At 46.5% G+C, this 25,136-nt stretch overlaps 1 protein-coding gene across 3 annotated transcripts in view; it reads left to right on the top strand.

Moving 5' to 3' along the window:
• LOC137518440 (transmembrane channel-like protein 2) overlaps positions 1 to 24,532 on the top strand; it is a 229,023-nt gene extending 204,491 nt beyond the window's left edge. For all 3 annotated transcript variants that reach the window (XM_068236303.1, XM_068236302.1, XM_068236304.1), the window contains 3 exons: positions 1,034 to 1,112; positions 4,707 to 4,830; positions 24,221 to 24,532. In XM_068236303.1, coding sequence (XP_068092404.1) covers positions 1,034 to 1,112; positions 4,707 to 4,830; positions 24,221 to 24,435 — 418 coding nt within the window. In that variant the 3' untranslated portion in view covers positions 24,436 to 24,532. The remainder of the gene's footprint in view (positions 1 to 1,033; positions 1,113 to 4,706; positions 4,831 to 24,220) is intronic.
• Positions 24,533 to 25,136: the final 604 nt, after the last annotated feature.

Here is a 25,136-nt window from a genome sequence, read left to right as displayed (position 1 = left end):
GTAAGGGGCCCCACCTGATCCGGCTAGTCTCCCTGATCAGCTAGTATGCTTTTTTTAACAGTTTTCTGTCAGCTCAGGTTCTCTTAAAACTCATCACTATGGCAATCGATTTTTGACCTGATACAAGGTATACAAGTATACATGAAAGGCGTTGTCAGCCACAAAAACTTGACTTTCTACTAGCAGTCTTTTCTATGGGGTTAACTTCATGTTAACTTCTTATTCACTTGCTGCAATTTTTTTTCATATTGAACTAGTACTACCGTAAATGTTCTGATACTGTACTGGTTCAGTAAAATAACTCATGGATTTAATCAATTCAAACCAAGTATTTCAGCTTAGAGGAGATGCTGGAAGGTTGCAATGTCTACCAGCGTTCTCTGTCTGGGACTGTGGTGATGAAAAATCTACAAACATGGTGCAGCTGTTATGATCTGTTCATTAGAACTGCTGGATTTTTCCCTTTTATTGTACAATATAGACAACCCTCATTTCTTTTGTCTTTGCTATAATGGTGGAAAATTGCAACTAATAAACTTTAAATAGTCTCTGAGTACTTCAATCCATTAATCTCAAGGCAAGACTGGAATATCTCAGTGTGTCACATCATACCTAAATGAAAGCAGTATAATTGCTGTAGGAGATGAATTGAGCGGTACTTTTCAACCAGTGAATTTGGGCACTGGAGTCACCAAAGAGATTAATACATTGATATGCACAGCACACTAAAACAGCACGTACAATTTAACAGTGAATTTCTAATGAAGATATAATAGTGCTAAATTAGTGCATTAGTCATTGCATTCAGAATGTGTAATACTTCATTCAGAATGTTCACAACTAATCAGAAGCAGCATGAAAGACTTGGCCATTATCTCAAAATAATATTGTTCCAGGCACTGTTCGCAGTTCCAGTGGGAAGCATACATTTTATGTTAGCTGTCGAAAAACCGCAGTTCCATGCAACAGCGTTAATAGGATGTGATGTTAATTAATATAATATGTCTGTTTCCCTGTACAATGTTTCTTTCAGATTAGCCATTTATTACCTCAATGCCGTTTCCAAGGCTTATCAACACGCAAACGTAGATCTCAAGAAAAAAATGCAAATGGTAAGTGCAGGCGTCATTTAAAATGTGACATATTACTTTACAACAAAACACAATAGTGCCTGTCTATGAAGGCTAAAGGAGTCTGCATTCAATTGTTGTCTCTCTAATTTAGAAATTAGTCAGTTGTTATATTATGGCAGATTGCATGAGCTATAACAAGAAAGTATAGGACTGGATTAACTACAAGATTTGCCTGAGACCTCTATTTGGGATGTCAGAAGTCATCTAGTAGAGCTGGATAAAGATAGTTAGAAATTGTTTCTTGTAAAAGGTCTCGATTTACAACCCTCACTTGCCTCATAGCTGATCCTAGTCAGGGTTGCTGAGACATTTGTGAAAAAGTGGTTGAGTGATTACAAATGTATGCTGCATCCACAGCAAAGGGTTTTTATTGCATGCAACTACAGTATGTTTCGGTATTATACAAGTGAGGGTCCAGATTTTCTGGATCAATTTTGATACCCCCACTGAGAAAGTTAGGAGAATTCTGGAGATGTCTAAGTAAATCAGGGGTTAATTATAGTGTTTGCTACTTTATATGTTTTATTTTTTGTGTTAAATCCTACAATAAGTTCATTATTTGAAACTCCATTTGCACCTCCGGCTGCTAAGAGCTTGTGAGCTGAAGGGGCTGTTGAATCCTTGTTAAAGTAAATGACTTTCTAACAGTACAGAATTAAAGACTTTAGACTTGGTAACTGATGGACCTGATGAATCACCAAAGATGCGAATCTCACATCTACCGGAAAAAGAAGTGGCAACTACCACATCAAAGCCGCAGATTGCAGATCAAATAACTGGCAGCTGACAAATTTACATACCTGCCAATTAAAGAATCTTAGGCTTAGCACATCACAGCTTTGATTTGTCCATGGTCTTTCCACAGCTTTGATTTGTCCATTGTCTTTGCATAGCTTTGATTTGCCCATGGACTTTCTATAGCATTGATTTGCCCATGGACTTTCTACAGCTTTGATTTGTCCATGATATTTCCACAGCTTTCATTTGTCCATGTCCATTTGTCTTCCTTTTCTTGGGTTTTTGCAAATCGTACAAATTTTTCCTCTCAACATCAGTCACTGATAGTGATGATCGTAATTTGCTAATTACACAAAATTTGTATGTACATTTTTGCAATTACGGCCATATGTAATTATGATTTGGAAATTCAATTGGTTTTGTGTAATCCATTTGCAATTTTGCATGATTTTTGTATAATTTTGTGCCAACTTTAGTAGTTAATAGCAAAGCCCCCATACATGCTATTGTCACCAAAATTGCTACATATGTTAAGGGGAATATTAAAAACAAAATAAATTGAAATGAAAAACTATATATTTGGTGCAATTTAGACTTAATACATTTTGCTATGAAGTTAGTAAGGGCAAACCTTAAATTGTACAAACCATGTGTAACGATTGTGGAATTATCTCCGTAGTCAGCGCACAAAGTGTGCGCTGACATGGCGGAAGTCCTCCACAAGCGTATAAAACGGCAGAACCCAGCTTGGTGCAATGCACTGGTAGAGGGAAATTCCCACCGGCAGATGGAGCTGTGGAGTGCAGAGAAACAACCCCTCTGCACTGCCACAGATGCCAGTTGGGAATTGTACAAATTGCAATAATGCAGGGCAAGATAGCTCTCAGAGAGAGAGAGTGAGCACAGCGACAGAATGTATGTGTGTCCACCAATCTAGTCGCTCCCCGGTGACGGTGAACACACAACAACGGAAATCAAGTGGGAACGCAATCGCAAGAGTGTCGATTGCCAACAGTGACACAAGACCGAATAAAGACAGAGCACAAGTGTAGCAAGAAAGGCACAGCAATAACAATGATCAGAACACCAAGGAAAATAACAAACGCACTCGCTAAGCGCAGTCGCCGTGCAAAAAGCGCAACAGCGACAAAGCACGCTAATGGTGCGGTCTCTGCACAAAAAGTGCAACAAAGCACGCCAACCCTAACTAACCAATGTAACACAAAAAACGAATAGAGAACGCGAATGCTTGCTAAATGTTTACCTCACTGAGCCTACAGCAAGCGTTCGTTCCAGACAAGACAGACAGAAGGAGTAACCAGTAGCAACCGCAGCTCTGGCTTACACTCCCAGACTGAGTACAGAAGGAACCACCGCCACTACCACTAGGGCGAATGCGATCCAGACAGACAGACAGATGGGGCCACCAGTAGCAACCGCTGCTCTAGTTTGCACCCCTAAGGCAGAATACAGAAGGAACCACCCCCACTACCGCTAGGGCGAATGCGATCACAACAGACAGAACGATTTCCTGTCGATCGCCGCTGGCGACAAGACAATCACAACAGATAGACAGTACAAGGCAAACAGATAATACAACCTGACTACGCTAGAAGGAATGCTAGTGAACTCCCAAGGAATTACTCTAAGATAATCTTAGCAAACAATTAGCAAAGGCTGAGACTCCAGGTAAGTTAGCAGGAACAAACCATCATGACCAGCAAGGGATTCTGGGAGGAAATGGCGTTTATACTGCAAGCCATCAAAGGAAGCAGCCAAGCAATTTGCATGCCAAGTAGATGCAAATTCCTCACCAGAGCAGGAGCTCAGCAAGTTGCAAAGTGAAGACAGGTCTCCTTTCCAGGGACCTGTAGCACTCAGACCTACAAGATGGTCAAAAAGCTGTCTGCCTGTGCAGACAGCAGAGCAGATCATTACACCATGGAATTAACTACCCTGGCGTTCTATTGATTGCACCAGGGTGGCTGCGCAGCACTATTTTTTTTTCCTGTTAAATCATGTACAGGGGGGTAGCTAGAAATGACTGGGCCCCATAGCAAACTATAAAACAGGAAGTCGCGTCAGAGGCTAGATAGAGGAACTTCCACGCTGGAGCGCACGGAAGGTATGTAACTGATGCTGCCCGCCGCCTGCATAACCACGCTATTTAATGCTGGAGGGGAGCAGAGGGGAGAGCCCGAGGTGAGGACATGCCAAGCTCTCCCCTCGTGCTGCAACCCCTCCCGGTCCTAGGGGGGGGCATCCTGCTGCAGGCCCCCTGCGATGTAGAGCTCGGGCGGACCCCATAGCAACCACTATGGTTGCTATGGCAAATGCTATGCCCCTGATCATGTAGCTAGCCTAGCGCTACACGATAGCCGCAGAGCAGCGGCATCCCCCCGCCCCTTCCGATCGCCTCCGGCGATCAGAGCAAACAGGAAATCCCGTTGAGAACGGGATTTCCTGTTTGGCTTCCCCCGACGCCATGGCGATGATCGTGATGACATCACAGACGTCGTGATGTCAGAGAGAGTCCCGATCGACCCCTCAGTGCTGCTTGGCACTGATTGGCCAGGCTGCGAGGGGTCTCGGGGGGCGGCCTGTTACGCGGCGGGTAGCGGCGGATCGGCGGTGAGCGGTGGCAATCGCGTCCAACACACAGCTAGCAAAGTGCTAGCTGCGTGCTTAAAAAAAATGTGTGAAAATCGGCCCAGCAGGGCCTGAGAAATCCACCGCGGCGGTAATGGAAGAGCTGAGCTCGTCATTACCCCCAAGGTGGTTAAGGTATAATATTACTATCTGCATTGTGATGATCTAATATATTTTTCTTTACAGCAAAGGGAGGAAGAAAAAAATAAGCGAAACAATAACACTCAGGCTGATTCTGTTATGAGGGATTTGGAAGAATTACTTCCCCCAAGTGCAAGGAATGCCCTAAGACTCCAGGCTGCTGGTACAGGTATAAAAATCATAAATGCAAGTGCAAAAACTGCTATATATTTGTAATAGTAATTAATGAACTCTCCACAAAAAACTCCTACAAATAATTCTATTTTAGGTAATTGCAGATAAGGACAGTGCTTCATTCATGAGGTTTTTTTTTATAGCTCATGTAATGTAACCTGTTAAATTAGTTAGTTAAACGTATCTCTTTAATTCCAGAATGATGTGTCCCAACTGATTTGTGTTAATTAACAGCAATACAACAATGTGCAATGCTTATCAAGAAGGAAGTCTACAAGTTTATCCTTATCTGCCTGAAGGTGAAACTCATCACATCTTTGGTTTAAGGGAAACCCAAGGTGAGAGTGATATGGAGGCTGCCATATTTATTTTGTAAACAATACCAGTTGCCTGGCAGCCCTGCTGATGCTGTGTCTGTAATACTTTTAGCCATAGACCCCGAATAAGCATATGCAGATCAGGTACTCTGACTCAGCTGATTCAGGTTTTACTGGATTAGCCATATTATTGTTCCAGGGTTCGGACTCTACGCCAGTAGATAAACAGGAATGCCAGGCAACTGGCAATGGTTTACAAGGATATATATATGGCAGCCTCCAAATCGTCTCACCTCAGGTTCCCTTTAACCCTCCTGGCGGTTTGTCAAAATCCGCCAGAGAGCAGCAAATACGTTTTGTTTTTGTTTTTTTCTTCATGTAGCGAGACTAGGTCTCGTTTACTATGTGTTGCTTCCTACTTGCATTTGTTTTTATTTCCATCCTCCTCTTTTACATGCAGCAACCCCTCATTCATTTCCAGCCACCCCCTTGGGTTGCAGTCAGCCAAGGCTTGGGCCTTTGTGGCAATTCCATAAATATGCCCTATCATTAGGGAGAAGACACAAAACAGTTTGTGTTCCTTTTTTGGGCTATGCCCCCTAGCGCAGCTCAGCAAGCTCAGTCTTTACTAAGCATATGAAGAGGTTAGATGTTCAGACTTAGTTGTCTGCATCTAGCTGATTTGGAGTGGCTGCTTGTCTTGGCTTTGTTTTGTAGTCCTGCAGTTCCCCAAGTGCCCTGCTGGGCCCTAAATAAAGGGGTTTTATGTCTTGGCTCACTACTGATGTCACACAGCATACACTCTGGGATCCTTCCTTTTATGCCTGCTTCCTTTAGCCTTCTCTCCTTGGAGAAGATGTTGTTCTCTCCTAAGGGTATGTTGAGTTACTATGTTCCCCAGGATGTTAGAGGTGCACACACGTGGGTTCTATTTCCATTGGAAGAGTCATTGGTGGAGGGTTTCCATTAGTTATTCAGACTCAGTGCCAAGCCTTCTCCTCCCAGGGTATGCCTGCCTTTTGCTAGGGAGTAAGTCTCATGGTGTATCTTACAAGATGTAGGCGTTCCTTTAGTCTTTGAGATGTTAGGCGGGGGCTTATGGAAAGCTTTGGGGTGTGGAATCTTTCAACATGTGTGCACAACTTTTCCTTCTGTATCGCTTAGCAGCCCTTAAAGTGAACCTAAAGTCACCCGAAAAAAATGAGATTAACTCACCTGAGGCTTCCCTCAGCCCCCTGCAGACGATCGGTGCCCTCGCAGCTCCGCTCCGATGTCCCAGGACCCGCCGGTGAGCACTTCCTGTTTGGCCGTCACCGGCCGACAGGCATGGGAACGCGAGTGATTGTTCGCGTTCCCAGCCTGTATATCGCCCCCTATGCTGCTATTGCGGCCTCCTGGCTCCTGACTATGGAGTCACAACTGCACTAGCAAAATGCACTAGCAATAGGTGGCCTGGATGTGAGCTTTCATGTACTTCCCCCACACTGATTCCTGCCTCCCTGGATGGCGTTGTTGAGTCCTCTAGGCATAGTATACATATACACAAAGGTACACTCCAGCCCTGATGACAATACTTGCAAGAGAAATTGCACTGCATACACCTTAAGCCAAATACTGTGTTTGTATATACCATTAACTTTTTTTAGGAGCAAAAAACAGTGTGAAGATAATTTATTGGTCATTTCCAGTTGGGTTAATTTGGGGTAAATTAGCTGTTATTACTAAGAGTATTGTATTTTTGTATAACGGGTCATATAACGGCACTGGAATATGTGGGGGACTTAAGTTAACCCTGTATCCAAAGCCATTAAAATAGACCAAACCTATGTAAACCTGGTACAAGTTGCAATGTCTAACTTCAGTGTACTTTTTCTCATGTGAATCGGTCATAAGTTGAATCTACTCCTTTCTTCCTCACTAAGCTACTCCAGCTAGCCAAAGTCATGTGATATTAATTACAGGATTATTGGGCATAAGCCCTTAAAGAGACACTGAAGCGAAAAAAAAATGATGATATTATGATTTGTATGTGTAGTACAGCTAAGAAATAAAACATTAAGATCAGATACATCAGTCTAATTGTTTCCAGTGCAGGAAGAGTTGAGAAACTCCAGTTGTTATCTCTATGCAAAAAAGCTATTAAGCTCTCCGACCAACTTGGTCGTGGAGAGGGCTGTTATCTGACTTTTATTATCTCAACTGTAATTGAACTGTTTACTTTTCCTCTAGCAGAGGAGAGTTTATTACTTCACAGACTGCTCTGAAAGACTCATTTTGAATGCTGAGTGTTGTGTAATCTGCACATATTATAGAATAATGCAATGTTAGAAAAAACACTATATACCTGAAAATAAAAATATGAGAATATTTTCTTTGCTGCTAATCTTCTAGTAATTATTCATAGTACACAACCAATTCATTATATCATATATTTTTTTTCGCTTCAGTGTCTCTTTAATGATGCAGACAAGGGCCTTCGTGTTCACTGTCCATATCAACCAGTTACATTTCTTGTTTAATTTGCAAATCAGCACTGTAAAGTGATAGCTGGAAGCAGGACATATATTTTAGAGGAACCAAAGTGGCCATACATCTAGCTATTTGGTGAGCAAACATCGAAATCGATAATTATTATCGAATCAGATGAAAATTAGTGTCACCATGAGCACGTCCGATCAACGATTTTACCAATTTCGGGCAAAATTGGTGGAATATTTAGATCAGACATGGTGAAAAAACTTGGCCTGACCTGGTCGAACAGGTGTGCAGGGGTAATGGCATGTAATATTGCATGTGACAAAATCCCAGGCTACTGTCCCTCCCAAATGTTAAATGTACCTCCCAGTGCCTGTGCATTAAAATACTTTACCTGTCATGCCACCCACTAGTGTCCGCTGTACTCCTGCATTTGGGTCCCATATGACTACAGGTGGGGCACTTGTGTGACCTCACACACGTCTCACGTGCTATAATGCCGGCAGCCATGTCGGGTGCCAATGCAGAAGTATGGCAGACAGGTAAAGTCTCTTAATGCATGGTCACTGGGGGGCACATGAATCATATGGGGAAGACGAGGCTAGAGGCGGCATCAGGAGGCTGATACCCAAAAGATTTCCTGCTAAAATTGATTGGTTATTGGCCTGTGATGTATGGGCAGCCGACAGATCTCTCTCTGATTAGATTTGGTCAAAAGAGATTTGTCTCTTGTTCAAATCTTCCCATATATCGCTAGTTGTATGGGCACCTTAACAGTCATTTCCACATAAAATGAGGATTGTGAATTCACATTAGTGACTCATAACATGGATTATAAAATCACAGACCATAAACAAGAAACTGAGCATTATATACAGTGGGTTGCAAAAGTATTCGGCCCCCTTGAAGTTTTCCACATTTTGTCACATTACTGCCACAAACATGCATCAAGTTTATTGGAATTCCACATGAAAAACCAATACAAAGTGGTGTACATGTGAAAAGAGTATAGAAAATCATACATCATTACAAACATTTTTACAAATAAATAACTGCAAAGTGGGGTGTGCGTAATTATTCGGCCTCCTGAGTCAATACTTTGTAGAACCACCTTTTGCTGCAATTACAGCTGCCAGTCTTTTAGGGTATGTCTCTACCAGCTTTGCACATCTAGAGACTGAAATCCTTGCCCATTCTTCTCTGCAAAACAGCTCCAGCTCAGTCAGATTAGATGGACAGCGTTTGTGAACAGCAGTTTTCAGATCTTGCCACAGATTCTCGATTGGATTTAGATCTGGACTTTGACTGGGCCATTCTAACACATAGATATGTTTTGTTTTAAACCATTCCATTGTTGCCCTGGCTTTATGTTTAGTGTCATTGTCCTGCTGGAAGGTGAACCTCCGCCCCAGTCTCAAGTCTTTTGCAGTCTCCAAGAGGTTTTCTTCCAAGTTTGCCCTGTATTTGGCTCCATCCATCTTCCCATCCACTCTGACCAGCTTCCCTGTCCCTGCTGAAGAGATGCACCCCCAGAGCATGATGCTACCACCACCATATTTGACAGTGGGGATGGTGTGTTCAGAGTGATGTGCAGTGTTAGTTTTCCTACACACATAGCGTTTTGCATTTTGGCCAAAAAGTTCAATTTTGGTCTCATCTGACCGGAGCACCTTCTTCCACATCGTTGCTGTGTCCCCCACATGGCTTGTGGCAAACTGCAAACGGAACTTCTTATGCTTTCTGTTAACAATGCCTTTCTCCTTGCCACTCTTCCATAAAGGCCAACTTTGTACAGTGCATGACTAATAGTTGTCCTATGGACAGAGTCTCCCACCTGAACTGTAGATCTCTGCAGCTCATCCAAAGTCACCATGGGCCTCTTGACTGCATTTCTGATCAGCGCTCTCCTTGTTCGGCCTGTGAGTTTAGGTGGATGGCCTTGTCTTGGTAGGTGTACAGTTGTGCCATACTCCTTCCATTTCTGAATGATCGCTAGAACAGGGCTCTGTGGGATGTTCAAGGCAGTGATGCTCATCTGAGCTAGGATATCCGAGTTACTCGGATATCCTAGCTCTTTTTTCACTATTCGAGCTCGAATACCGAGCTCGAATAGTATTAGCTATCCGGGCTGTGCTATCCGAGCGCACTTGGATAGCAAGCAACTATCCGGAGATATCCTAGCTATCCGAGCTCGGATAGCATCATGAGCTCGGATAGCGTCACGCCAGACGTCACCTCGAGTCCTCACAAGCGAATCAGAGGCCTCCCAGCCCTCTGACTGCAGCCAATCACCAAGGGGGAGCCTGGCCAAGCCCCCCTCTATAAATAGCGGACGCCATCTTGCCTCACTCGTCCTGCTTGCGACTTACTGACTGATAGTACTGAGAGAACTGCTCCAGTGCTTTTTGTCTGTGTGCAAGTGCATTGTTATTGTTCTAAACCTAGTGTTTTTACACTCCAACACTTGATCTTCAACTGTATTGCTTTGTATTGTAGATAGATTGTATTTTAGGCAGTTTAGTTTGGGTGATTACTAGGGGGACTAGGGAGGGAGAGAGACTGTCACTGGTGCTGCTGCAGACCTGCAGCCAGCAGCTAGGCCCTGTGCCTAGGCAAGGCAGCCTGCCCTGCTCTGTGCTCTAGTCTCTAGTTACCTTACCTGTACTATCACCTGTCCTACTCTACTCCTGTACTACTACTACTTTTGTGTTAGATAGTCTTGTACTATTTTGTAGTTAGCAAGGCCCAGCTTTACTGCTATACCTGTCCGGCTGTATCTGCTCTCTGTAATCTAGTCACACCTGTTGTATTATTTAGCTATATTCTTCTATTGTTTAGTTAGTAGTACTGTAGTGTACTACTGTACTCTAGTCTGTGTATAGGTACCGTCCGTCACCGCGTTACCTAGGGTCTTTGTGTGCGCAGTGCACGTCTGCGCTGTCCGCACCCTCTCGTTAGTGCTACACCCGTCCTATTGTTTATATATTACTTCTATTGTGTATTCACTGACTTGTACTGTAGTCTGTGTATAGGGACACCGTCAGTCAGCGTCAGCTAGGGTCTTTGTGTGCGCAGTGCACATCTGCGCTGTCCGCCGCACCCTCTCGTTAGTGCTACACCCATCGTATTTTTTCTATTACTTCTATTGTGTATTTGCTGACTTGTACTGTAGTCTGTGTATAGGGACACCGTCAGTCAGCGTCACCTAGGGTCTTTGTGTGCGCAGTGCGCACTCTGTCATTAGCGCTACACCGATCTCTGCTGTAGAGTACACCTGTCCGTCACCTCACACACCCACCACCACCAGTCCCACCCCATTAACCACTTCCCGACCGCCTAACGCACAGAGGCGGCCGGGAAGTGAAGCCCTGAAGGACTGGCTCACCCACAGAGGCGGCGGTCCTTCTAAGGGCATGGGCGGAGCGATCGCGTCATCCGTGACGTGATCCTCCGCCCGGGATCGTTACATGGGCATTTTGTCTCCGCTCGCCGGCCACTTAGCAGAGCCGGCGAGCGGAGGAATCCGCACAATAGGCCAATCAGGAGGTATAAGGCACTTTGTTAGGTAAACAAAGTGCCTTATACGTGCTTCCTCCTCGCCTCGTGGTCTCATTGTTGCAGAGACCACTAGCGAGGAGGAAGCACATTGTAAGTATCAGCACACGTGTTTTTTTTTGCCCACAGAGTCCCTGATCTACCACCCCAGGCCTCATACCCCCCCTGATCACCCCAGCAGACCCCTGCCCAGCACCCTTGCACCCCTGCAAAACCCCCACCCCCCCCACCTGCCACTAACTAGCGACGCTGCCCTTTAGTTTAGGTCCCTAACTGCCACCTAATCACCCCTGATCCCCCCCCCCTACCTTTAGATCACCCCCAGACCCCATCCCAGACTACCCCCCTGTATACTGTATACATCTGTATACAGCTACCTTATCCCCTGATCCCCCTCTGATCCCCCTCTGATCACCTGTCTATCACCTGTCCATCACCCCTTAGCACCCCCACCCATCAGAGCAGACCCTAACTGCCCCGCGGGGGTAACCGATCACCTGCCCAGGCCCTCGATTGCCCTCATACCCCCCGCCTGATTACATCCCCTGCTCTTTGTTTACATCTGTCCTCCCCAGCGATCACTAACTGATCTGCGATCAGTAACCCCCTGTGTCTGCCTCTCATCAGATCAGGACTCAGTCTGCCCCGTGCAGGCTCCTGATCAACCCCCCACCCCCTCAAATCGCCCTCAGACCCCCCCCCCTAATCACCGTCCAAGTGCATTGTATTTGACTGTGCTGCGCTTGTATTCGATTGTGCTGCGCTTGTATTCGATTGTGCTGTAATTGTATTTGATTGTCCCGTGATCGGCTTCGATTGCCCCGTGATTGTTTGATTGCCTGAGACCCCACTTCCCACCACACCCAACCCCACCCTCCCCCCCACCACACCCAACCCCACCCTCCCCCCCCACCACCTTCCGTGTGCATCAGATTTGCTTGTGCTGTGATTGGAGTCGATTGTGCTGTAATTGTATTTGATTGTCCCGTGATCGACTTCGATTGCCCCGTTATTGTTGGATTGCCTGAGACCCCACTTCCCGCCACACCCAATCCCACCCTCCCCCCATCACCTTCCGAGTGCATCAGATTTGCTTGTGCTGCGCTTGTATTCGATTGTGCTGTAATTGTATTTGATTGTCCCGTGATCGGCTTCGATTGCCCCGTGATTGTTTGATTGCCTGAGACCCCACTTCCCACCACACCCAACCCCACCCTCCCCCCCCCCACACCCAACCCCCCCCCTCCCCCCCCCCCACCACCTTCCGAGTGCATCAGATTTGCTTGTGCTGTGATTGGAGTCGATTGTGCTGTAATTGTATTTGATTGTCCCGTGATCGACTTCGATTGCCCCGTGATTGTTTGATTGCCTGAGACCCCACTTCCCGCCACACCCAATCCCACCCTCCCCCCATCACCTTCCGAGTGCATCAGATTTGCTTGTGCTGCGCTTGTATTCGATTGTGCTGTAATTGTATTTGATTGTCCCGTGATCGGCTTCGATTGCCCCGTGATTGTTTGATTGCCTGAGACCCCACTTCCCACCACACCCAACCCCACCCTCCCCCCCACCACACCCAACCCCACCCTCCCCCCCCACCACCTTCCGAGTGCATCAGATTTGCTTGTGCTGTGATTGGAGTCGATTGTGCTGTAATTGTATTTGATTGTCCCGTGATCGACTTCGATTGCCCCGTGATTGTTTGATTGCCTGAGACCCCACTTCCCGCCACACCCAATCCCACCCTCCCCCCATCACCTTCCGAGTGCATCAGATTTGATTGTGCTGTGATTGGATTCGATTGTGCTGTAATTGTATTTGATTGTCCCGTGATTGTTTGATTGCCTCTGAGACCCCACTTCCCACCAACCCCAATACCTCTCAAATACTCCCTTTTTGCTAGGTAGGTGCTCTTTTTTTCTGGGTAGTCTCGGAGGAAACCCCCATAAATTTAGTAATCCACAATGGCAAGAAGGGGGCTTTCCGATGACGAGGTATACAGGTACATGGACCAGTCGGATGAGTTCTTTTGGGAAGAATCATCCGTCGAATCTTCCGGGTCCGAATTTGAACCTGTAGAAAGCAGTGGTTCCTTGACCGAAAGTGATGACGAGGCTATGGTCCCAGCTAGAGCCAGGCGTACCAGACCCCAAGTCGTTAGACCGCAGGTGGCGCAGGATCCGCCTCAAGGGCAGCAGGGTGGTGCTAGCGCTGATGATAGTTTTCTTGGTGAGGCAGGCACCAGCAGCGCAGCATCTCCTGGACTTAGTGCCAGTGCTTCCGTAGACCCTGGCGAAGTGGTGAGCGTCAGCATGGAAGTTGAAACTGGTACGGTGGCAAGTGCAGTAGTACCCCCATCGCAGCCACCAATAAGAAGACGGGCCCGTAGTACCCATAGACTCCCAGAGGTGCTGGCACAACCAGATTGGCAATCCCCTGATTCCGCCGCACCCGTAGTGCCCCCTTTCACCGCCCAGTCTGGAGTCCAGGTGGCGACAGCTCATCTAGGAACGGCCCTAGACTTTTTGCAGCTGTTCATCACCCAGGTTCTCCTGGACTTAATTGTGGTTGAGACCAACCGTAAAGCCACACAATTCATCACCGAGCACCCGGAGAGCATGTATGCCCAGCCTTTCGGGTGGAAACCAGTCCAAGTTTCCGACATTAAAATCTTTTTGGCCCTTATCCTTCACTTGGGACTAATGAAATAGAATGTACTGCGGTCGTATTGCGTCCATCCTGCGCTTCCTGCACTTCAACGACGACAAAACCTGTCATGAAAAGGGCCACCCTGCTTATGACCGGCTCCACAAAATTCGGCCCCTCATAGACCACCTGTCATCAACATTTGCAGATGCTTATATCCCTGAACAGAACATCTGCGTAGACGAGTCCCTCTTACGCTTTACCGGGCGCCTTGGCATCAAACAGTACATCCCAAGCAAGCGCGCCCGGTATGGGGTGAAACCGTATAAGCTCTGTGAAAGGGCCACAGGCTATACATGTCGTTTTAGGGTCTATGAGGGAAAAGACTCAAAATTGGAGCCGGTCGGATGCCCTGACTACCTGGGGAGCAGTGGAAAGGTTGTGTGGGACTTGGTGTCACCCTTGTTCCAGAAGGGGTACCATCTTTTTGTGGACAATTATTACACAAGTGTGGCCCTCTTTCAGGAATCCGATGCTGTGGCACTGCGCGGCCTAGTCGCCAGGGCTTCCCCCAATGGCTCGTTACCACCAGACTTCAACGGGGGCAGAGGGCCGCCTTGCGTACTGAAGACCTGCTCGCGGTGAAATGGAGGGACAAGAGGGACGTTTACTTTCTGTCCACCATTCACACAGACACGACAGTCCAAATTCAACGGGCAACTAAGGTCATTGAAAAGCCCCTTGTCGTCCACGAATATAATGTCAACATGGGAGGGGTGGACTTCAATGACCAGAGGTTAGCGCCCTATTTAATTTCCCGGAAAACAAGACACTGGTATAAGAAAGTGTCTTTTTATCTGATTCAATTGGCAGTTTACAACAGCTTTGTTCTCTACAGTAAGGCTGGGAGAACTGGATCTTTCCTTCAATTTCAGGAACAGATCGTTCTGGACATCCTGTATCCAGGAGGTGCCAGGCCCCCCCCCAGATGCAACTAGCCGACTGCATGGAAGGCATTACGCCTATCAGCTTCCATGTGCCCCAGGTCAACGCATCCGAAGAAAACGTTGCCGTGTCTGCAGCAGGGCTGGAACAAGGACTGACACCGTTTATTATTGTCCCCGCTGTCCTGACCAGCCTGGCCTATGTGTAGGGCCGTGTTTTGAGAGGTACCACGAGCAGGTACACTATTAGAACCTAGGGAACTCCAGACACAGGAGTAGGCACACACTCAGTGGTCTTTCGCACATTGTCGCAGGGAGAGGAGAGATAAGCTTGAAAACCAAACGGGTAAGCATAAAAGTGGCAAGAAGGATCGGTTTCCATGCTTGATATTGCTGATCTGTCCTGGGTTGGCGATATAAGACGGCATGTTTGAATTTCCCTTGAGTGTGGACACCCCCGGTTTATATGTGATTTGGGCCTATGATGATGCTTTAATGCCACACAGAGTCATCTCTATTGGCAGGCATATTGCTGTATCCTACAGGCATAATGCTGTATACTAAAGTTCTGAGGCCCAGTCACATAAGTTGGTGGCTCACCCTGAGTGCAGGGTGGCACGGGGTGTCTCTCTCCTGAGGTTATCACTGCCATTGATGTGGAGGAAGATCTGCCATTGATGTGGAGCAAGGTATGTTTGCCGTTCATTTTTCCTTTCAGCCCAGAGTGCATTACCTGTATACCCAATATAAGGAGTATAGCAGAAACTCCTAATACTGGCCATACATGTAATGATTGCAGAGCCAGAGACCCTAAAATGCCAGGACAGACTTCACAAATGACCCCATTTTGGAAAGAGGACACCCTAAAGTATTATGTGAGGTGCACGGTGAGTTCATAAAAGATTTTAGTTTTTGTCACAAGTTAGCAGAATTTTTTTTTTATTTTTTTTTCAAAGTGTCATTTTCCGTTTACTTGTGACAAAAAATAAGATTTTCAATGACCTCATCATTACCCTCATGGAATACCTTGTTGTGTATTCTTTCCAAAATGGGGTCATTTGTGGGGTTTGTTAACTGTCCTGGCAAGTGGGCGGCGGTGCTAAATTGTGAGCACCCCTGTAAAGCCTAAAGGTACTCATTGGACTCTGGGCCCCTTAGCGCAGTTAGGGTGCAAAAAAGTGCCACACATGTGGTATCGCCGTACTCGGGAGAAGTAGTACAATGTGTTTTGGGGTGTATTTTTACACATACCCATGCTGGGTGGGAGAAATACCTCTGTAAATGACAATCTTTTGATTTTTTTACACACAATTGTCCATTTACAGAGGTATTTCTCCCTCCCATTTGTGGGGTTCCTATACTGCCCTGGCATTTTAGGGGCCCTAAACCGTGAGGAGTAGTCTGGAAATCAAATTCCGCAAAATGACCTGTGAAATCCTAAAAGTACTCATTGGACTTTGGGCCCTTTAGCGCAGTTAGGGTGCAAAAAAGTGTCACACATGTGGTATTGCCGTACTCGGGAGAAGTAGTACAATGTGTTTTGGGGTGTATTTTTACACATACCCATGCTGGGTGGGAGAAATACCTCTGTAAATGACAATCTTTTGATTTTTTTACACACAATTGTATATTTACAGAGTTATTTCTCCCACCCAGCATGGGTATGTGTAAAAATACACCCCAAAACACATTGTACTACTTCTCCCGAGTACGGCGATACCACATGTGTGGCACTTTTTTGCACCCTAACTGCGCTAAAGGGCCCAAAGTCCAATGAGCACCTTTAGGATTTCACAGGTCATTTTGCAGAATTTCGTTTCCAGACTACTCCTCACGGTTTAGGGCCCCTAAAATGCCAGGACAGTATAGGAACCCCACAAATGACCCCATTTTAGAAAGAAGACACCCCAAGGTATTCCGTTAGGAGTATGGTGAGTTCATAGAAGATTTTATTTTTTGTCACAAGTTAGTGGAAAATGACACTTTGTGAAAAAAACAATAAAAATCAATTTTCCGCTAACTTTTGACAAAAAAAAAAATCTTCTATGATAATTGTGTGTAAAAAAAATTAACAAATTGTCATTTACAGAGATATTTCTCCCACCCAGCATGGGTATGTGTAAAAATACACCCCAAAACACATTATACTACTTCTCCTGAGTACGGCAATACCACATGTGTGGCACTTTTTTGCAGCCTAACTGCGCTAAGGGGTCCAAAGTCCAATGAGCACCTTTAGGCTTTACAGGGGTGCTTACAATTTAGCACCCCCCAAAATGTCAGGACAGTAAACACACCCCACAAATGACCCCATTTTGGAAAGTAGACCCTTCAAGGTATTCAGAGAGGGGTATGGTGAGTCTGTGGCAGATTTCATTTTTTTTTGGTGCAAGTTAGAAGAAATGGAAACTTTTTTTTTTTTTTTTTTTCTCACAAAGTGTCATTTTCCGCTTACTTGTGACAAAAAATAATATCTTCTATGAACTCACTATGCCTCTCAGTGAATACTTTGGGATGTCTTCTTTCCAAAATGGGGTCATTTGGGGGGTATTTATACTATCCTGGAATTCTAGCCCCTCATGAAACATGACAGGGGGTCAGAAAAGTCATAGATGCTTGAAAATGGGAAAATTCACTTTTTGCACCATAGTTTGTAAACGCCATAACTTTTACCCAAACCAATAAATATACGCTGAATGGGTTTTTTTTATCAAAAACATGTTGTCCACATTTTTCGCGCTGCATGTATACAGAAATTTTACTTTATTTGAAAACTGTCAGAACAGAAAGTTAAAAAAATCATTTTTTTGCCAAAATTCATGTCTTTTTTGCTGAATATAATAAAAAGTAAAAATCGCAGGAGCAATTAAATAGCACCAAAAGAAAGCTTTATTAGTGAGAAGAAAAGGAGCCAAAATTCATTTAGGTGGTAGGTTGTATGAGCGAGCAATAAACCGTGAAAGCTGCAGTGGTCTGAATGGAAAAAAAGTGGCCGGTCCTTAAGGGGTAGAAAGCCCTAGGTCCTCAAGTGGTTAAAGTACCCCACTTGTCCCACCCGCCTTTACATACATAAGTTTTTTTTTCATTTGTATAATATTAAAAATATACAATGTCTGGCACTGGCAGCCGCGGTTTGGGCAGGGGCAGCAAGGGCATCGCCAAGAGAGGAGGTTGTGGGCGTGGCAGCCGCGCCACCACCACCATGCGCAGTTCTGCATCTGCACCAGTGGCTATTCCGCCATTAGCCACTGGCCGTGGACGCCTTGGCCGCCCAACAGCTGGGAGTCACGCTGCAGAGACACAGCAGCAGCAGCGTGTGGCCCAGATGTTCCTCCCACCGCCAGGTCGTAGCCGTCCTATTGAGGAGAAGGACGCAGACGCTGTGGTGGAACTGATAGTGGATGAGCAGGCCACCATTAGCTCTGGAACCGAGTCCTCCTCCCCCGCCACCACTCCTGTTCGCAAGAGCAGCAGCAGCCGCCCAGCACTGCCTGGGGGAGAGGAGGAGGAGTGCAGTTCTCCTGCCCCAGCGGGCAACACCAGCACCCTGTCACTCAGCAGCACCTTCATGTTATCCCCAAGCACAGCGGGGCTATGGAATGCTGTTGTGGAAGAATTGGCGGAGGAAGGAATGCTGATGGGCACTTTGGGAGATGATGCTTTGGACAGTCAGACAGCTTTGGTGACTGTCCATCCGCCCATGCATGCAGAAGGGGAGTTTGGGGGATCCCAGCAGGACATGTTTGCGGAGGGGGAGGATGATGATGACACTGTGAAGGACAAAGACTGGTTGCCAGGTCCTGGGAGTGGGGACTTCATCACCTCTGAGGAGGAGGAGGATGCGTCTGCGGGCCTTGCTAGAAGGATCAGCATCGCAGGCATGGGCAGGATCACAAGTGGGCGTGGTATGCAGGCCACACAGCGTGCTGATCAGGAGACGAGTTCTGCCAGTGCCACCACCAGCCACACCAAGACCCCCCCCCCCCCCCCCAACCACCACAGGGAGACCAGCGGCAGCAGCACCTTCCAGCCGAAGGGGCAACTTCACCTCTCCAATATGGAATTTTTTCACCCTTCCATATTTGGAGTGCAAGTATGCCACCTGCAACCAGTGTTGCAAGCAGCTCAGCAGAGGGAAGGAGCCCTCTGCGTTTGGCACCACCTCTCTGGTCAACCACCTTGCAGGGAAACACTTTCACGAGCATGAGGAGTTCGTGAAGTTGAAGGAAGCTGGCAGTGGCAGACCCGCCACCACTGCAAAGCCGTCGGCAGCAGGAGTGCGTCAGCAACGCACTGCTCCTCCTCCCTCTGCAACTCCTGCCGCCGACACTGAGGCCTGTTCTGGCAGCCAGTCCTCAGTGGCCTCCTCTGCTCCCTCCACTGCTTCCCATGCCAGCAAAAGGCTTTGCCAGACCCTGCTCAGGGGGTGGTCAGGGTTCTGCCTCCCAGCAGCCGTCGCGTGTGTCAGCTGAACGGCTTGCTGGCACGGGCCATGTGCTCCCAACTCCTGCCTTATTCCCTTGTGCAGGAGGGGAGCGACATGCGTGTGCTCCTGATGTGTGCAGCCCCCGATTGGCCAATCCCCAGCCGACATTATTTTGCACGCACGGCCATCCCTGCATTTCACCGCTCTGTGATGGGCAATGTCGGGAGAGGGCTGGAGCACGCGGTGGGTCAACGGGTCCACGTCACCATGGACTCATGGAGCAGCCGGTTTGGGACAGGCCGCTATCTGTCCTTCACCGCGCATTGGGTCAGCTTGGTGGAAGGGGGTGAGGAGGGGGGAGCAGCATCGGGCACTGTCAGAGCAGCAGCACCAACAATGCAGTGGGTGGTGCCACCATGCAGGGTCAGCGGAACAGCAGCAAGTTCCTCTGATCCGCTTCCATCCTCCGGCACACCAGCCCAAACCCCCCGCCTCAGCAGCAGTGTGAAGCCCCACCACTGCCAAGCGCTGCTGGAATTGGTCAGCCTGGGGAAGACCAAACTGACGGCGAACCACGTCCTGGCCAAATTCCGAGAGCAGGAGAGGAATTGGCTGACCCCCAGAGGCCTCAGAGTCAGAGAGGTGGTGTCCGACAATGGGGCAAACCTGGTTGCTGCCATCAGCAGGGGAGACCTGACCCACATCCCCTGCCTGGCGCACGTTCTGAACCTGGTAGTCCAAAAGTTCCTGCGGACCTACCAGGGGATGGACCGACTACTTGAGGCGGCAAGGAAGGTTGTGCGTCACTTCCGGCACTCGCCTGCAGCCGTGGCGAGCCTGGAAGAGGTGCAGAAGGAGCTGCACCTGCCACAGCACCGGCTCATGCTCGATGTTCCAACTCGCTGGAACTCCACCCTGGCGATGTTGGAGCATCTGGTTGAACAGAGGCAGGCTGTCAGCCAGTACGTTGCACGAGCAACAGTTGCCTCCCTCACTGCAACTGGGCGTGCCGCCACCAACCTCCCATCCATCATCTCCACGGAGGACTGGGGGCACATGCAGCAGGTGTGCTCAGTCCTGGCGCCCTTCCTGCAGGCCACCAACATGGTGAGCAGGGACCATGCAATGGTGTGCGAGTGGGTGTCCATGGTGTGTGTGCTGGACAGGGCCCTGTATGCACTGCTGGAAGAGGGAGCGGCAGCCTTGGACCAGCAGGAGCTGCAGGCAGCTTCACAGGCCACCTCTGAGGAGGAGGGCTCGGAGTTGGTGGAGGTCCTTGACCTTGCTGCTGATGAGGGGGAGCAGCAGAGCGTAGCTGGACTGGTGCGGAGGTGGAGAGAGGATGAGGTGGAGGGGGCAGAGGAAGAGGAGGACAGCACTCTCGGCTCTGGGGATGCCGATGATTTGCCAACAGACGTGGCCAGACTCTTCCCAATGGCAGTGCACATGCTGAGGTGCCTGCGCAAGGACCCAAGGGTGATCCAGATGAAGCAGAGGGAGGACATCCGGATCTGCATGATGCTGGACCCACGTCTGAAGGGGAAGCTCAGTCAGTTCTTGCCTGTAGGAGGAGACAGTGCGCAACAAATGAGGGATTTGCAGCTGTCCCTTGTTGAGCGCTTGGATGAAGCCTTCCCTCAGACATCCACCCCCACTGTCCAGCCAGCACAGAGGCAGCAGCAGGTGCCTGCATCCACCAGCAGCAAGCGCACATGCACCACAGACCTGCTGTCTCTGACCCAAGAGCTCTACATGAGTGTAGAGCTGCCAAGGACTAGAGAGGAGGTGCCTGCAGCAGCATCCTTCTCCAGTCACAGGCAGCGCTTGACCCACATGGTGGCTGACTACATGGGGTCCTTCAGCGGGCTTGACAGCGTGGCCCCTGTTGATCCCATGGAGTATTGGGTCAAGCATCTGCCGATCTGGAGCGAGCTTGCGCAGTACGCCCTGGAAATGCTCTTCTGCCCCCCTTCCAGCGTACTGTCAGAGCGTTGCTTCAGTGCAGCCGGTGGAGTCGTCACTGAGAAGCGATCTCGTCTGTCTCACAAGTCTGTGGACAGACTGACGCTTCTCAAAATGAACTAGGGTTGGGTGGAAGGCGAATTCATGGCCCCTGTTGTCGGCGAGAGGGGGACATGAAGTGACGACTGGCACACACACATACACCTCCTGCTGCTGCTGTTGTATTTCATCCTGCTGTCTGTGTCTCCACTGCCAGGGAACACATTACAAGGTGCTGCTGCCCAAGCGCCACCAGCTATTACGCTCAACAATAGCTGCATTAATTTGGGGAAAAAAAATTGTTATTATTTTAGAGGTGTCCGGGTTGAAAACTGTGCTGTCCCAATTGTGTATTGGACACAATGTGGGCTTCACGACCGCTGTCTGGAACCTCATGCTGTGTATTTACGGCCCTGGAACCACCGCTAGGACCCAGGGCCTACTATGTCTCGCTGCCTGCCCTCCTGCCTGCTGTCAAATGCCAGTCTGCCACACACTTATCCTCCTCACGCTGCCTGCTGTTATATTACCTCCTGCTGTCTGTGTCTCCTCTCCACTGCCAGGGAACACATTACAAGGTGCTGCTGCCCATGCGCCACCAGCTATTACGCTCAACAATAGCTGAAATAATTTAAAAAAAAAATTGTAATTATTTTAGAGGTGTCCAGGTTGAAAACTGTGCTGTCCCAATTGTGTATTGGACACAATGTGGGCTTCATGACCGCTGTCTGGAACCTCATGATGTTCATTTACGGCCCTGGTACCACCGCTAGGAACCAGGGCCTATTATGTCAGTCACATCACACTGCCTGACACACATTACTCCTCCTCCTGTAGCTGCATTGAGCTTCTGCTGTCTGTGTGCTGCTACCACTGCCAGGGAGAACAGAAGAAGAACTATTTTCTGCTGCCACCTGCCCACCCACTCTCCTACCGAGTAACGACCGACTATTACCACACACTACAAATAGCTGCAAGCCTGCAACTACTTCCTCCTCCTGCTGATGTCTGTGTTTTACCACCACCAGGGTACACAGAAAAAGACGCTGTGGCTTGCAATGTGCCACTACCTACCTATTATGCCATCAACACAAATATAACTATGGTGTTATTAAAATAAAATATTTCCACAAATGAAGTAAAAAAAATATTACAAAAGAAAGGAAAACAAAGACACATAATATAATGATAGAGAAGAAGATGAAGAAGATATAGAAGCAGAAGATATAGAAGAAGAAGATATAGAAGAAGAAGATATAGAAGATATAGAAGAAGAAGATATAGAAGAAGATGAAGAAGAAGATGATGAAGAAGAAGAAGAAGAAGAAGAAGAAGAAGAAGAAGAAGAAGAAGAAGAAGAAGAAGAAGAAGAAGAAGAAGAAGATATAGAAGAAGAAGATATAGAAGAAGATATAGAAGAAGAAGATATAGAAGAAGATGAAGAAGATATAGAAGAAGAAGACATAGAAGAAGAAGATATAGAAGAAGATGAAGAAGATATAGAAGAAGAAGACATAGAAGAAGAAGATATAGAAGAAGAAGATATAGAAGAAGATGAAGAAGAAGAAGATATAGAAGAAGATGAAGAAGAAGAAGAAGATATAGAAGAAGAAGAAGAAGAAGATATAGAAGAAGAAGATATAGAAGAAGAAGAAGATATAGAAGAAGAAGATATAGAAGAAGATGAAGAAGATGAAGAAGATATAGAAGAAGAAGATATAGAAGAAGATGAAGAAGAAGAAGAAGAAGATGATGATGAAGAAGAAGATATAGAAGAAGAAGAAGAAGATGATGAAGAAGAAGAAGATATAGAAGAAGAAGAAGAAGATATAGAAGAAGAAGAGGATGAAGAAGATATAGAAGAAGAAGATATAGAAGAAGAAGAAGATATAGAAGAAGAAGAAGATATAGAAGAAGAAGAAGAAGAAGAAGATATAGAAGAAGAAGATGAAGACGACGTAAATGAAGACTTCCAACTTACAACCATTTTGGACACACCTTCTCATGCAAACACTTTTCATGAAGTTAATTTACTATTTTTGATACCTTTTTTATAACTACTACATCACCACCTAATCACTTGATGTTTTTCTTCATAAAAAAGCTGGTTTCATGCATCATTGACCTCCAATACAAGTTTTACAAGCTATTTAAGGCCAGCTCGAATATTTTACTCGAATACAGACTTGGATAGTGACATCGGATATCCAAGGTCGAATCGGATATTCGATTACATCGGATATTGAACTTCGAGTAAATTTGGATAGTTTACTATCCAAATTCGACCAAACTCGAATAGGATAATGAGGTATCCGAGCAACACTAGTTCAAGGCTTTGGAAATCTTTTTGTAGCCTAAGCCTGCTTTAAATTTCTCAATATCTTGATCCCTGACCTGTCTTGTGTGTTCTTTGGACTTCACGGTGTTGTTGCTCCCAATATTCTCTTAGACAACCTCTGAGGCCCTCACAGAGCAGCTGTATTTGTACGGACATTAGATTACACACAGGTGCACTCTATTTAGTCATTAGCACTCATCAGGCAATGTCTATAGGCAACTGACTGCACTCAGATCAAAGGGGGCCGAATAATTATGCACACACCACTTTGCAGTTATTTATTTGTAAAAAATGTTTGGAATCATGTATGATTTTCGTTCCACTTCTCATGTGTACACCACTTTGTGTTGGTCTTTCATGTGGAATTCCAATAAAATTGATTCATGTTTGTGGCAGTAATATGACAAAATGTGGAAAACTTCAAGGGGGCCGAATACTTTTGCAACCCACTGTATGGCAGCCTCCATGTACCTTTCACTTCAGTTCTTCTTTAAGTCTGAAAGTTAGGTACTGTCGATCACTCCCCAAATCACTCCACAGTGGGAACAGGTCATCCATGGATTTCTTAGCCTATAGAAGTCTCTTATTGTGTTGCCAAGACCAAAGCCAATATGTTTGACCATATTTACTTCATGGCTAGTATGTGCTTCGTTTGAGAGGAGCTATGTTTTCTATTATTACAGAGAACCATTCGAGTGTGGCACAGCACAATGTACATTCAACCAGGGGTGTAACGCCGCAAAACCACAGTAATCAAGGCTTTGCAAGACGAGAAGACCCTGCAATGCCAACCCCTCGTATTGCTGTCACAAGCCCTCCTGTGCCAAGATCTATGGACCCTTACATGGGAGGATCGCCAAGGTTACAACACCCACAGAACCCACATCATAGGCATTAAATTGACTATGAATCTCAGGACATTCTGCTGAAATTGTCTTCCATTTTTAAACACAATTTTATTTTCACATATTTTCTGCAGAAGACTAACAGGTATAATAGTGTAATTTAGAATATATGAGTATATATTGATAAACAGTATATGTCCTACTATCTGAAAAGAATTCTGCCTTCATAAATAAATGTATAATTAATAAATAAGTGCATTTTAATGTTATTAGATGTCCCTGAATTATTTCCATACATTATTGTTCTCTAGTCCCATGTTTACCATGACCTACAGTGCTGCCCATAATTATTCATCATACCCCTGGCAAATTTTGACTTAAAGTTACTTTTATTTAACCATCAAGTAATTTTGACATAGGTGTCTCCAAAAAGATTATAAGACAGTGTAAAAGAAGCATTATTGTGGGGAAAAAACCTTTCTCAGCTTTTATTTACATTTGAGCAAAAAGTATCCAGTCCAAAATTATTGATACCCTTCTCAATAATCAATAAAAAAGCCTTTATTGACTATTACAGCAATCAAACGCTTCCTATAATTGCAGATCAGCTTTTTGCATGTCTCCAGTGTCGGACTGGAAGGTGGTAAAGCTGAGGAAATCCACTTGCTGGCCAAGCAGCAGTAATCAGGTGTTGCTGCTCGCAGTGAAGACTTGCTGCAGGTTTCTATTGGGAGTGAAAACTGGGTTTCTAGTG

The sequence above is a fragment of the Hyperolius riggenbachi genome, chromosome 5, assembly GCF_040937935.1.
Source record: "Hyperolius riggenbachi isolate aHypRig1 chromosome 5, aHypRig1.pri, whole genome shotgun sequence".
NCBI classification, from domain to species: domain Eukaryota; kingdom Metazoa; phylum Chordata; class Amphibia; order Anura; family Hyperoliidae; genus Hyperolius; species Hyperolius riggenbachi.
Note: the sequence above shows the minus strand (reverse complement) of the source record. Positions and strands in the feature narration are given on the sequence as shown.